The following is a 14,570-nucleotide window of genomic DNA, read 5'->3' on the forward strand; positions in this document are numbered from 1 at the left end:
GTTCTCCACATGTGTTAGGCACAGTTCTCAATTTGAGACAGAATATCCATTGGTTAGACTGGTGGTGAGGAGTTGTGGTCATTTTCAGTGGGATAAGTCCAAGTAGTGTTGTATCTGAATACTGCCAATGAATTGTGTTGGTCAAGATCAGGAGTATCAAACTCACGTCATCATGGCAGCATCACATGACATATTGGGACTTTTTCCCCCTTCACTAAACCAGGCATGGGTGTGGCCAGCACGTGACTCATCCGATTTACTCAGAGATCATGGTGCAAACAACAGTGAAAGGAAAATTGTTCCTGTTATTTCTGGTGAATAATTACTTCTCGGTAGGCAGTTTTTAAAGTATTGTTTATTTATTAATTAAAATTACATTTGTTTTTATTAAAATAATTTCAAATGTGTATTAAATAGTTGCTTATATTATTCTCTTTTTGGTAAATCTGTGTAATCATGCCCATTTTTAAAACATACTTCCTGATATAAATCTTAATTCTTGAGGTGAAAAAAATAAATACAACACAGCCTTAGAATTGTCTACTCTCATTAGGATGGAATTATTTTAGTTTTAAAAATGTATTATATATAATCTATTCCTCGCAATAACCTGCAGGTCACATTCACATATGGGTTAGTAGCCTTCCCATCCCAGCTGTAGCTTCTTAGTAAGACAACTGTACTTTTCTGTCTGATGTGCTTGTCTCATCTCAGTCTTCGGCTCCTCCCGATGACCTATCTGACTGGAAAAGCAGTTGCCATAAATGTTCCAGAGCTTCTGGTGATAATTGGTATCAAGAATACAGGAAGTTTTATACTAGTGTTCATTTGTACAACAGTAGATAAAGAGCTTTATCTGCTCATTTAATTTCATTTACAATTTTTGGTTGTGGTCTTTGGAAAAATGGCTCTGTTCAAGCCAAACTCTGCCACAAAAACAAAACAAAGGAAACAAACTGTATAATTTCACATACCACAAATTTACACACTGACCTGTGTTAGGCACCGAAGGGAGCTGCCCCCTTTCAATGAATGAATTGTATAGTACTTGAAAAAATCTTATGTGAATAAAGTACAAATGAATAAGTCGTACTTGAATAAACAATAAATGGGGGTGGGGGAGGGAAATGAGGAATCCCAGTGAATAATGAGAACACTTCCTATCATAAACTAAAGGAGTATAATATAAAACTAGCCAAAAGAAATGATGCTTTGCTTGCTGGTTTTTGTTCTTTGTTGCTGCATGCCCTTTCAGTATATGTATCTGGGCTTAGACTCTCAATTCTGTAGAAGTTTATGTCAGTCTAATAATTAATAACTACCGGTAGTGTTTCTACAATTTTATGTAAACCTCTGGGCAGCTTACTAAGCACAAACATTTAGGATTGTCACTAACAGCAAACCTGGTGTTATTGGCATTATCAAATGTTTTAAACTTTAGAATAAGTCTGGAATACTCATGTGCTGGAGACCTAGTATTTAGATCATGTTCTTAATTCTGTTGTAGGAATTATGGATTTATAGGGTCATACTGTAAATTATTTTTTTATAAAATATACTTTTGTTGAACAATCTAGCCCTCCTGGCAAAAGTTGAACGATTTTATTCAGTAAATTTGTAATCAAAGAAACTCTCAATTTTTCATTCTTAATCCAAATATTGAATGGAAGTATGATTATGTACAGAAGTCAGTACTGGATTAATTACTCGCAAATTAAGAGTCTTAATTGTTTTTGTCCCTATTGTTACAATGATAGAAAGGAAGAACAAATAGATTTTCTGGGCTCCGTCAATTTCTTCCATTAAGTCCAATTGCTTGGTTTAATGTTAAATTATGGAACTGTTTATTAAACTTGTTTAATTTATTTATCCTTGCCTACTTATAAAGTGAAATATTGAGATAACTGTTTTTAGTGTTTTTATAACAGGTTCTTGCATAGATTTATGCAATACTGTTGTTCCATTTCTATTTTGTATATTGTTTATTTTCCCTGCTCAGACAGGGGAAAAAATATTTGAATGCAATTCCTCTCACTTTTTTTTGGGGGGGGGATAGAAAATTGAAAGGGGTAGTGAACCATGATTCAAGAGTCTGAGAGAGAACCTCTTTCTTTCACAGCATTAATTAACTCAAGTTCGTTAGGACGTGGAGCCTACTGCAGTTTTCCCTTGTTTGTGCTAAATCAGGTCAGAGAGAGAAAAACTTTTCAAGCAGGCTCTAAGTGTTATAAGGCTCAGAAGAATGAAGAAGCAAAGCAAGCTGATATAACTATTATATCGATTGATACTGTTCTAGGGATTTTGTTGTATAATATGCCAAAGATGTGAGATGTATATTAATAAATATTTCCTATAGTTGTGAAAATGAATTCTGTTAATATTGGAGACACATGAGTAGGAGATGTTTGATGATTACTTTAAAAAAGGTGAGTTGGCAATTACTGAGAGACTAGGTTGAGTTCACGCGAGCGTGGTGCAATATACAGTACACATTTTTTAAAAAGTATGTATATTGGCAGACTATTCTGTCTTATCGGGCAATAACAAAACAGTTTAATTGTCCCAATCCATGCCGGAAGTTGTTATTTGCGTCCAGTCAGTTTCTTTTATTTTAATCTCTATTGTGTGTTTGTGCATTTATATAACTTTGCTCCTATATCATGATATAGGTTGCAAAATAGTGCATATCATCATTCTTTATAATGATGGGAAGATGTAGCCACCTTAAATTTAGTACCCCATCTGGAACCCAGCCAAGATAGACATAAAGTCCCATAGAATCATTTTTAGCAAAAATAAAAGCTTTCTCATTTCTGCACTCTGGAGGGAAAAACGGCAGGAGGAAGCCACAGGCTAATATGTTGTAGATCTCGCTAGCCCTGTGGAGAGTGGAAATTTATGTGCTATTCATTCACTAAGGAAGTAGTTTGCCAGGGTGCTACTGACTGTTTCTATGACAACCCCAAGAAAGCTTTACAGTTGATCCTCTTACTGGAAAAGAGTGAAAGTGAGAAGGAGGGAGGGAGAGAAAGAGAGCCTCCAAAAATGAAAAGACAAAAATAAACACACACACACACACACACACACACACACACACAGAGAGAGAGAGAGAGAGAGAGAGAGAGAGAGAGAGAGAGTTGGAAAGTTTTATTTGAAGCAATTAGCTTTTACAGTCCGCTAGATGCTCATTTGGGAGCACACTGTAGTGAACTCAATATTTACTCTTGAATAAACATATATAGAATTTTGATATAAAAGTTTTCACAGACTTTAGAGAATCCCCTACCTCCAGGTCAGCATTTAAAAATATGCTTTTAAATAAACTTTTTCTTAAATGATTCCCTTAAGATCTTTAGTTAAAGCAGATAAAAGTGATGATGCTTTAAACTGGAATGGCAATGATAAAAACTTGTTTTTGTTTTGGTGAAAGGAGGCAGGGAAACTGTTTCGGATATTAGAGCTAACTCTTTGTTTTCCTCTAGTTGATCTGTTTCCCTCTAGGTCAGGGGTGTCCAAACTTGGTCCCTTTAAGACTTTTGGACTTCAACTCCCAGAGTTCCTCAGCCAGCTTTGCTGGCTGAGGGACTCTGGGAGTTGAAGTCCAAAAGTCTTAAAGGGACCAAGTTTGGACACCCCTGCTCTAGGTTTTTAGAATGAGTCTTTTAAAAAAATATACTCTTCTTTCTTCTTTCCCTTTAATTGATATATTTCTGTTGATGTCGGATATCTTCTAGTTAGGTGTACTCATTATTTTATTTCTCCTCACTTGTTTATTGATTGATTAGATGGAGAATATGATACACACATTTTCTCTTCAGTCAAATTATTCCAATTTTTGTTTCTTTTGCAAGAAACAATAATCTTCTGTACTAGACCTCTCGTATATGGCCACCATTTATTATTTAATGTTGGAAACCAGGGGATGATGCAAGGAACTTCACTGATTTGAATAGAAGTTATACAGCAACTATATGTGGCAGGTTAATTCCATTGTAAGGTTTTTGTGATATTAGGTTATTTCCCTAATATGGCTGTACCGAAGTATGCATTATCAAAAACAAAAATCTGTTATAAAATCCCTAAATAAGAATAAATGTTTTCTAGTTTGAACGGTCAACAGCTTCCTTTGTATTCACCAACAGTGGGTGACGAGGCTTGACGATGTTTCCATTGTTTCATTTGCAGCCTCTGTTTCTGTTTCTGTTTTGATTAAATGACCAATATCCACAGCAATATTCAAATTAACCTCAATGGAATATTAAAAGAAAAGATTCACTTTCATCTCTCTCTTTTTTTAAATGAATAAAAAGTGCTAGATGAAACATTATGGGTTACTTGCCCAATGTGGAATTCCACCTGCGTCTTTATCTCCATAAATCCCATAGAAATCTGATATTGATGCAAGATAACGATTAAATTACATGTGTGCTTGATTTAATGTATCAGAAAGTAAAAAGAGTACAGCAGAATTTTAGCTGTGACCGAGTATCATCATATTATAGACTGGTATTGTTAGGGCTAGTCAGATCTCATAATCAGTTCAGGGGGTTGATTATATTGAGGTAAAAAATATTGTAAAGGGCTTCAGCACCGAATTCAAGTCTGTGGTTGTTTGTACTTGTACATGGCCAAAAATTGAATAAAACATGGATATTAATACTCCTTTTATGAGGGGAACGAAGGTATTTATACTTATTTGCAGCTTCTCATAAGTATCTCTAGAGTTGGTTTTAAAATCTAATTTTGTGCAGTGCCTTTTTTATATGGAGGAATAGCATATTTCAACTCCCTATCAAATCTTATGTTAAAGAAAAATTGTATTAGTTGCTTAGAAGTTAAAAGAAATACACTAATTTAAAGGAAGCATTCTGTGTATATAAGAAGTTGGGAGTCTTTGCGCTCCCAAGTAATGAGGAAGTGGGAGTCTAATGAGTTTTAAATTTCACCAACTTATTTTGAAAATCTTTGGGGGGATGGCTAAAGAGGAGAGAGAGGGAAAGGACATTTCATTTTTCTTTTATCTTCTTTATTCTACTTCCTTATGCTTCAGCTTGCATATATACCCCCTCATGACACAGATGCAGAAAATTAATCTCCAAACTTTTGTGCCTGGAGAGAACTTTTCCAACTCAACTGTCTGCCTGCCTGCCTACTCACCTATAATCTGTGTGATCGAGCAGAAGGAGCAGGTTTAGGTATCTGGTCACAGTCCTTTGATATTTTGTCACTAGGGTCATAGAGAGGTGTGGGACAGCCTATACTTTTCCCAAGCAAGCAATCTGTTTATGTGTGGGAAGAGGTTGGATGGTTCTGTACCTTGCTCCAATGGACTGGCTAATGCCAGATTTGTGGGTGGACAGAAATGAGAAGCAGCCATTTGTCCCCCTCCTCCCCCCATTTAAGCTGAGCAGGGCAAACCTTCACTTATGATTTGCAAATGTAAATCCAGAGCTCTCATTTGGCTGTCTACTTGGCTGCTGAAAACCTGGTAACAAGGCCTGGAGCTGATAGTGGGCATTAGAAAAGGCTCAGCATAGGTCTGACTTTCGTGCTATCTCCATGGATTACCACTCCTGAGTGTATTTGGTATATCATGGGCTGCACTCACACCAGGATAGTCAAAGCTAGAAATACTGAAGCTATGGCAGTGCAAAGAGGAATGTATACTGCCCTTTGCATCAGTATGAGTAGTGCCCTGAATTGTTTGTAAATTGAGCTTCTTTGTTATTGTTGCCTTATAAGAAGTTGATAAAGTGCTAAGAGCATGGATGGCTGAGTCAAAGAACATGCAAACCAGGTTCAGTTATAATAAAGTAAGAATGACTTCCCAGTATGGGAGCATTTCTCTTTTAAAATGCTCCCATACTGAAGCAAAAGCTTTGGAGGACTGATTATTATTATGGTAAAGCACATGGTCAGTCAGATGTTTATATGGATTTGGCATTGGCATTGGCATTTTTGTCCACCTATCAAATGCTTTCCAAAGACCTGAGATAGGCAGATGTTGTTGCTTAATAATATTAAAGGCTTCGTTGCAGACTAAGCTGTTCTAAGTATAGTTGCCATTTGCAATTGATTTGTAATAACAAGTCATTATTTCTTTGTTTTCAAACCTTTGTATATTTATGACAGTAAACATCTTTTCTTTTAGTAGTCTTGAAGATGTTGGTATTATTATTATTGTTTGTTGCATAGTCAGTCAGAAGTTTAGACTGGATTTGGTATTTTTATCCACCTATTGAGTCCTTCTTGAAGACCTGGGATAAGCATTTATTGTTGTTTGATGGTGTTAAAGGTATCATTGTAGGATTAATAATCATAATCATTATTATTGACTTTCTTGCCCATATTTTTAATCCTCTTGAAAGCTCTTTTTTATCTTGTTGATTTCTTCTTCCATTTGTTTACCTCAATCTTACACATTATATGATATTTGTATTTGTACATACATATAATATATTTTTGTATTATATAATATGTAAATATTACATATTTTCTTTTTATTGTCTTTCTTTGTACTATTTTTCCTTTTTCCTAGAGTTCTCTATCTGAAGTTAATTTATACTATTTTTAATCGGCTCTTTGTTTTAAACTTGCAACATAATCAAAAGTCAGATAACAAAAAGTGTGTAGCCATGAAATATCTTAAAATAGCTGCTCTTGAAAAAGTTTCAGGATAGTTCCAATTTTGCAGTGTGTTTAAGGTTTGTCATGTTTTGTTTATTGATTTGGGGTTAGAAGACATAAATAATTTTATCAAAATGAATGATTGACAGCCAACACTAAGGATTGAAGTTCTTGGCAAATGTTAAGATCAAGTGGCAGAAGGAAGGGGAAATGTGGAGAAAACTCATATTTTGCTAGGTACAGGACAGACTGGCTGGCTGAAGTCTGAAGTAGATAACAGGAACTTACAAGGAAATGTATTGGGGCAGGGAACAATGACTTTCCATCACTGCTTGAACTAAGAAAAAAGTAAGCTAAATCTGATTGAATCTTAAAGAGTATTATAGCTGAACAGATCTTTTCCTAGAAATAGTTGGGCCAAGAGGTGACAGAAGGAGAATAAGATGGAGAGAGAAAGACAGAACAGCTGCTTTCTCTGAGGCCTGTGGGGCTGTCTTGGGGGGGGGATGAGTTTGGGGTGTATCCTAGGAGATTTATTTATTTAAAATATTTTGCAAGTTGTATTCTAGCCAAAATCTGCGGGCCAATAAAAATGCCATTGCTGCTGGACTTTGCTTATTTGTTAGATACGAACTTGTCGATTTGGCAAATTGTTTTCAGTCTCTTAACTGCACAGTCTCTTTCTCTCTGTGTCTCTCTCTGCCACCCCCTCCCTGATTCCTTTTCTGCCAACCTCCCCCTCCACCTCCCTTTTCCTTTGATGCAGCCATTGGCTGCTCCACGATAGGTCTTCTTGCCAAATAGGTGGATCCTTCTTCTCCCTCTCTCTCTCTCTCTCTCTTTTTTTCTGCTGGCATTGGCAAAGGCAAATGGTTGGGGACTGAGCATGAAAGGAGAAAGCAAGCAAGCCAGAGAGTTTAGGAGGAAAAAGGAAAAGGAAAAAAGGGGGGAAAACAACAACAACAAAATCCCCCATATCCCAGCAGTTGGGTTTTGCCAGCAGCCGATCACAGCTGATCCCAGAGCGGAGTCTGCCCCTTTTCCCCTAGACCTGCGATCACCCCTATTCTCAGGCGGAGGGAGCCACATCTAAGTTGCATCTTTGCATTTCTGCCAACGCTGAGAGAGATTCTTCCCTGGTCTCAGCTTCCCCTCTCTGATTAGTTGCTCTTGTCCTTCCTATTTTTTTAAAATTTTGTTTCCTTCTTCCCTTTATCACTATTATTGCTGTTATTGTTGCTAGTATTTTTTTTAAACAGCCATTTGGCATTTTTAACCTATTTTGTGCATGTGGCACAGGCAGAGTGATGTTGATTTATTTCTGTCTTCGGCTGAGGTTTCCCTTCCTAGCTGCCTTCTTTCAGTTTTTAGTCCTTCCCTTTTGTTTTCCCACTCATTTTATTAAATAAGACTTGAACATTTTAGTGAACAGTTTGTAGTGAAAGATGCAGCCAACAGTTATTTTCTACTTAATTTAAGAAATATCCAGCACTCTTGTATACCCTTCCTTCGTGCAGTTTTACTTTCCTCTTTTTTCTCCTCTCCTCACTTTCCACCCCGTATACCCACAATATCGTCCGCCTTCTATTCTCTGCAATTCTGAGCCCAGAATTTCTGAATCGGGGGCTTAGCTTCGCCGGGATGAGACAGAGCAATGGTAATTATTTCCATTTTTGACTATTTTTTTTTCCTGGATGCTTTTGTTGTAGGGAAATTTTTTATTTTTAAAATAAAGTTAGAAGGCCCACTAAAATTATTTAAATTTATAAAGAATATTTAGAGCTTTGGGTTTAGGTCAGGGGATCAGAAGTGATTTTGTCTTTAATTCCTACATTGCTAAACAAACTTCAATACTTTTATTTTTAAAGGAAGTGAAATTTTACTTCCACAACTTTATGCTGATTTTTTTTTTTAGATTTCCATACTAATGCATTGTTGAAACAGTGTTAATTCTACTGTTTTTTCTCCCTCCCCCCTCCCCAAATTCCTGCCTGTCATCCTTCTTCTAGTATTGTATTTATTTTTTAGCTGAATTAATCCCATTCTGAGCTTGGCTTTATGTATTCTCACTCGCTGTTTCTCTAGCCCGTCCTATAAATTTCACGTTGCGATGCTTCCCCCTCCTGATTTTCTTATTCTAATGGGTTTTTCCTTTCTTTGTTTTGCATCCTTTCTTCTCACCCTGTTCTCCCCAGGATGAATTCCACCCCTTCATTGAAGCTCTCCTTCCTCATGTCCGTGCCTTTTCCTACACATGGTTCAACCTGCAAGCTCGGAAGCGAAAGTACTTTAAGAAGCACGAGAAGCGAATGTCAAAGGATGAGGAACGAGCTGTGAAGGATGAATTACTTGGTGAAAAGCCCGAGATCAAGCAGAAATGGGCATCCCGACTCCTGGCCAAGCTACGCAAGGATATCCGCCCAGAGTTTCGTGAGGACTTTGTCTTGACCATCACGGGCAAGAAAGCACCGTGTTGTGTCCTCTCCAATCCAGATCAGAAAGGCAAAATTCGCAGGATTGACTGCCTGAGGCAGGCTGACAAGGTTTGGAGGCTGGACCTAGTTATGGTCATCTTGTTCAAAGGGATCCCCCTTGAAAGTACTGATGGGGAGCGGCTATACAAGTCGCCGCAGTGCTCAAACCCGGGCCTTTGCGTCCAGCCACACCACATTGGAGTCACAATTAAAGAACTGGATCTTTACTTGGCGTATTTTGTTCACACTCCTGGTAGGTCCTACAAATAACACCAATCATGGTTTTTGGTTTTTATGTTTAATTTTATGGGCAGTTGTTTTTCTCCAAAATTTTCTTTTTCTCTATATGTTTCCTTTCATCCTTGATTAGCAAACTGCTAACTTAAGATGTGAACTAGAATGTGAACTCCATCACATTCAATTATTTGAAAAATAACTGAAAAGAAGAGGTAGTCTTTCTAGATTTCCTGGTTCTTTCCCACCTGTGATGCCTGTAACTTCTTATGGTAATGAAAATCTCTTGCTGAAAGCTGAGGGTTGGGGAGGGGGCGGAGGTGTACAAACAATATTTAGGTGAACGTCATATCAGCAAAGAGAAAAAGGTTTTGTTTAATTAGAAGACAAATTGAGGAGCATTTATTTTGGGGTCAGAATTTTGTTTCTTTGCTTGATTTCCCTCCCCTTCCTAATTCCTTTTGTTGGATCAGTTTAATATATCAGCATGCCCGCAGCTTGTAAACTGCAAACATTCAGATAGGCACTCCTGGACAAATAGTGTGGCAGCATTAGAGCAATAAATGAATTTTCAGTGCCTGCTGTCCCACACAGGAACAAGTTTCTCAAGGGAGAGTTAAGCGTGGAAGGGATAGTTTGGAACCCTTTTCTTTTGTTTTCATGGCCTCTTTTTTTCAGCTTGACTTTATACTGTGAATATACTGTAAAGATGAAGACATGTCCCTACCATATTTAATTATTATTTTTTCAGCACTGTTTTAGATTTGTTATCGTGCAATTGAAACAGAAATGCCTGGTTTATTTTTAGTTCTATGTCTAATTTGCTTCAGAATTTGAAAACCAAATTGGATGGCTGCAGAATATTTCTCAATTTATCTTTTGCTGTACTCAAAATGATCTACCCCAAACTTCCCTTCCTCCTTCTGTTGCTTCTGTAGTATTTCTTGCTTCTTTTTCTTTTTCATTTGCTTTTAAGAGGTCAAGGTTCCAACAATAATCCAGCTTTCCTGGATGCCACTTCCATCTTTATGACACTTTTTCTTCAACAATGACAAGACCCTTCTGGGTTAAACCCAGTTGTCTACCTTCTGGCCATCTTATGTGTCCCTATCGGTCTGTGTTTCTATAGCTTCAGTCTAATAATATTGTCAGGAGTTTTTTCTCCTTTTTTAGAATATGCCCATCCAGTGTGTGTCCTGCAGCCTCTGGACAATGTCAGGAGGTTCATCTCAGCGCCTGCGGATGGCATTACTGGCACACTCATGTCATCTATTCTGCACAGCTCAGGGCACTTCCAGGCCTGGCAAGTAAAAATCAGCATTCCTCTATTCCTTTTCTTCAGGTGCTTTTCCTTTTCCTTTCCCACTCTAATTAAAACAACAAAACTAGGCTCCCATCATCTTCCCAGCCAAGTCCACACCGATCCATTTAAACAGAGACTTACTTTCCTTTCATATCAGAATGTGTACATATCAATTTGTGGCAATTTTACTTACTTTCAGTCAAGAACAAGGCAGCACACACAATCACAATTAAAAGAAAATGAATTTTAAAAGTAGCTCGTATCAGGCTTTCTAAAATTCAGATAAATCATCTGAAAGAGAGTATCAGTCCATACCCCAAGTCAAATAAAAAAAGTTGGGTAAACTCATGAGGTGAATCAAGTAAATGACCTATGACCATCATTTATGTTTTAATGATTAAGTAGTTTCCCCCAGATATTGGCAAGTAAGCCAGCAAATCATTCTAAAATGTAACGTGATCCTTAAGCAATTGCATTATCTTGCATTTTCATGGAAGCATATATGTGTGAATTCACAGCTGAATTGCATAGGCCATATTCTTTACTCTTATTCCAATGAAAAGCTCCAGAGTCAAGAAGGCCACTTAAGCCTAAAGCTATTTACAGGTCAATAGTTTGTTATAAGAGTTTGCTCCCTTCCACTTTTAAATTTCTGATATCATAAGCCATAACAAGATATGGGTGGGTTACAAATATTTATGGCATTAATAACATGTATGCTGTTATTTTACAAGACAAGATTCTCTTAACACTGCAAAGTGTTTAATCTAAGTAAAATAAAGAAGACTGAGAAAAGGTGTGGTGGAACAGGAAATTTAATTCATGCCACTGAAGACAGGAAATATAACTTGTGCTAAAATCCCTTTTACCAGTGGAATAAACTAGATTTTACAATCTACCAAACTTTAAAAAATTGATTTTGTGTTTAGCCTTAGAATCCCACTATTCTGTCCTTTTTATCCTAGTTTTATTCCTGTACAGCTCTTAAATAAAGATAGCAATAAGTAGTATAGACAGTAAATCAGACAGATTTTTGCTGATTGCATGCCAAGAGAACAGTTCCTAATTCTGTGCTTTCCATAATATTTCATTTATTATTTGACCTTTCAGTTTTAAGAAAGATCCTCAAGGAAATTCTTATGGCAAATGCAAGAATGAGATGAATATTTGTAGAGAAAAGTCAGTGTGTTATCTCCCATCCCTGATTGCCTGTTTATATACATGTATGTAAGAATGTATGTATGTATTTTTCCTGTTACTGGATCAGAAGTTCAACCGTAGAGGAGAAGGGAAAAACAACTTTGGAACAGACTTGGAAAATCAATGATGCAGGATAGGCTAAACTCCTCTTTCTCCTTTTCACCGATCCACTTGGACTATCTGAGTATATATCAAAATCAATCATCAGATTATTGAGGGGGAAAAAACTTTAAATACTGTATGGGTTTTGGAACACATTTTGCCAAGGTGGCATAAAGCTCAATTCTAAAAGCAGCAGTATTATCTATCTGTGTTTGAATCAAAAACAACACCTTAAATGATAGAATAATAGGAGCAGTAATATTAAAAATTATTGTGGGCCTTTGCTAAGAAAATGTGTAATAGGTGGAAAACCTTTTAATCATAAGATTTTAATTATTCAGGTCTTCTAGCTGTAAAAATAATGCATATTTTAAATCTCTTAATCTACATGTTTTTCCTCATACAATAAACAGTAATGGGACTGGAGAATTTTAATTGGGAAAGCGTGATAGCCCCAATACAATTCAGGGCCCTCCCATTGGTACTGCTGATTCTTTGGGAATAGATGGAAGATTCAGATCTCAGCTTTCCAATATCACATCATTAGGTTATGTGCTGCTCTTTCATTGGTAACTTGTTAATTGTGCACCAGAGAATGAAAAAGGGGATAAGAGGATATTGTTCCTATGGTGTGGAAAAGAGACTATTTACTCAGTTGCTTGATCTTAATTGCATATACATAACTTAGTAAAATAGCACACTTACTAGAATTTAGAGCAATCGCTTTTGACTCAGCTAATCTTATTTTTAGGGGGCAATAATGGATAAACCTATCACTTCTACCCATTTCAAAACCATAACCAAAGTATTAATTATTACAACCAGTAGGGCAATTCATTTATCATCCTTGCTATTGGGGCATTGTTTTAGCTTGCTTGGGAATGTCTTGGTGTTATGAAAATTGCAAAACCCATTTGACAAAACTTGATTCACTGAAATGCTAACTTATATCATTGTTTCATTACAAGTCATGTTTGTTTCTAAGGATTTGGTCTATTCCCTTATTTATTTTAAATTGTAAAACAAGAAGAGAATCCTCCCTTAGTGAAATGTTTTGTAAATAGCTTGGGTACTAGATCCAAAATTTAATATTTTTTGCCAAGCACAAATGCCAGGTGGGTTTCCTATTCTTACCATGTTGGTGTTTTTTAGTCTTCTTCATTATTTTATTTTGTTATAAAGAAGACTGCCTTGGGTGATGAGTAGAAGGCATTATTTCTTTGGTGCTAGGTTATTTCCTGGCTACAAAAACAATCCTCTTTTAATATTTTATATGAATGGTAAACAGCATAAAAGTTGTCATGTCATTTCTCAAATCATAGGCCGATGGTGACTTACAAGTTTGACATAGTTAAAGAAGAATGAACCTGCACTGGTGAGATTCTAGAGAAAGCTAATGAAACGTATTGTTTAACATTCAGGAAATTATGAGTATCCTCCTTTCCAGTTAAGAATAGTGGGTGGTATACTGTAGACTGTCTGAAGTTTGCCCTGAGAAATTATGTTTTTAAGGTAGAGAGGTTACTGTTGTGTTTTAGCCTTTGTAGTCTAGCTTTGAAAAATTGAATTTAAATATTACAAACAATATACAGTAAGGTACAAAATTAGTATATTACTCACTCCACATATAGGGCATTTGGGGGTGGGTAGAATACTGTATCAGGTATCACCAGAATGTGATCTCTTGCTCCCCTTTAAAAAAAAAGATTTATAAATTCTGCTTTTAAAGTGGAAGTACAGCTTGTCAAGAACTGCGTTCACTCTGGAAAGGGGAGGCAAGTACGAGAATTAAAATTGTAGTAATTCTAGATTGAGCAGCATTAGGGCACTTTAAGATTATATTCCACGTTATAACAGTTCTAGTTAAGGGGAAACCAATTTTGGTTCCAGTATTAGTGTTAAGTGCTAAGAAGGTGAAATATCTCTAAAACAGAAAAAACAGATGATTCCCTGAGCAAATTCTGAGCTAAATAGTGCCATTGATGAAGGAAGGGCATTGCACTGCTGAGTGTTAGTAGTTAACCATTGCATCATTAGTCTGGTTTCCCTATTTAATTTTAGGGAACATGTGGAACTACGTATGCATACAAACCTTCATACTTTCATATTTTGTTACCAAAAGTTTCAAAATGTGCACCAGTGTAGTTATGGTAAGAAATGTATATAATTCAGTAGCCTTATCAGACACACCAGAATGTAAACATGAATGGAATAATAGAAGTGTGTATCCAATTTGGCTTTTAAAAGGTGTTTTTTTAGAACTAGAAAAAAATAATTTGATCATTAGGAAGTATAAAAAGTAAGTGTGCCCCTAACACAAAGTTAGTTCTGCAGTAACAGCTGTCTGAAAAGCTCTTGACTGCACATGAAAAAGACAGAAGAATTAAAGACTTCTGAATTAAGTTCTACAAAAATGGGAGTGGTGAGATATTACAACATATGAATATGTAATATTTTTTAACTGAGTTGAGAAAAATCAATTGCAATCCGTCATTTCCAGGAAAGCTACGTATTTTTCCAAATCTATAATGGTGTTTAACTAACTATGGATATCCATCCCTTTTGAAATCAGTGGTTACTAATATAGATTTAAAATCATGGAAAATTAAGTTTGCAAAGAAATAGCTATG

General features: G+C 36.3%; 1 protein-coding gene across 10 annotated transcripts in view; it reads left to right on the forward strand.

The window, feature by feature from the left end:
- NFIX (nuclear factor I X) overlaps positions 1–14,570 on the forward strand; it is a 280,610-nt gene that overhangs the window by 84,494 nt on the left and 181,546 nt on the right. For 9 of the 10 annotated variants that reach the window (XM_058168384.1, XM_058168379.1, XM_058168380.1 and 6 more), the window contains one exon: positions 8,823–9,354. In XM_058168384.1, coding sequence (XP_058024367.1) covers positions 8,823–9,354 — 532 coding nt within the window. Of the gene's footprint in view, positions 1–7,379; positions 8,285–8,822; positions 9,355–14,570 lie in introns of those variants that run through there. The other variant, XM_058168386.1, reaches the window with a different exon arrangement.

Source organism: Ahaetulla prasina, chromosome 2 (genome assembly GCF_028640845.1).
Source record: "Ahaetulla prasina isolate Xishuangbanna chromosome 2, ASM2864084v1, whole genome shotgun sequence".
NCBI lineage: Eukaryota > Metazoa > Chordata > Lepidosauria > Squamata > Colubridae > Ahaetulla > Ahaetulla prasina.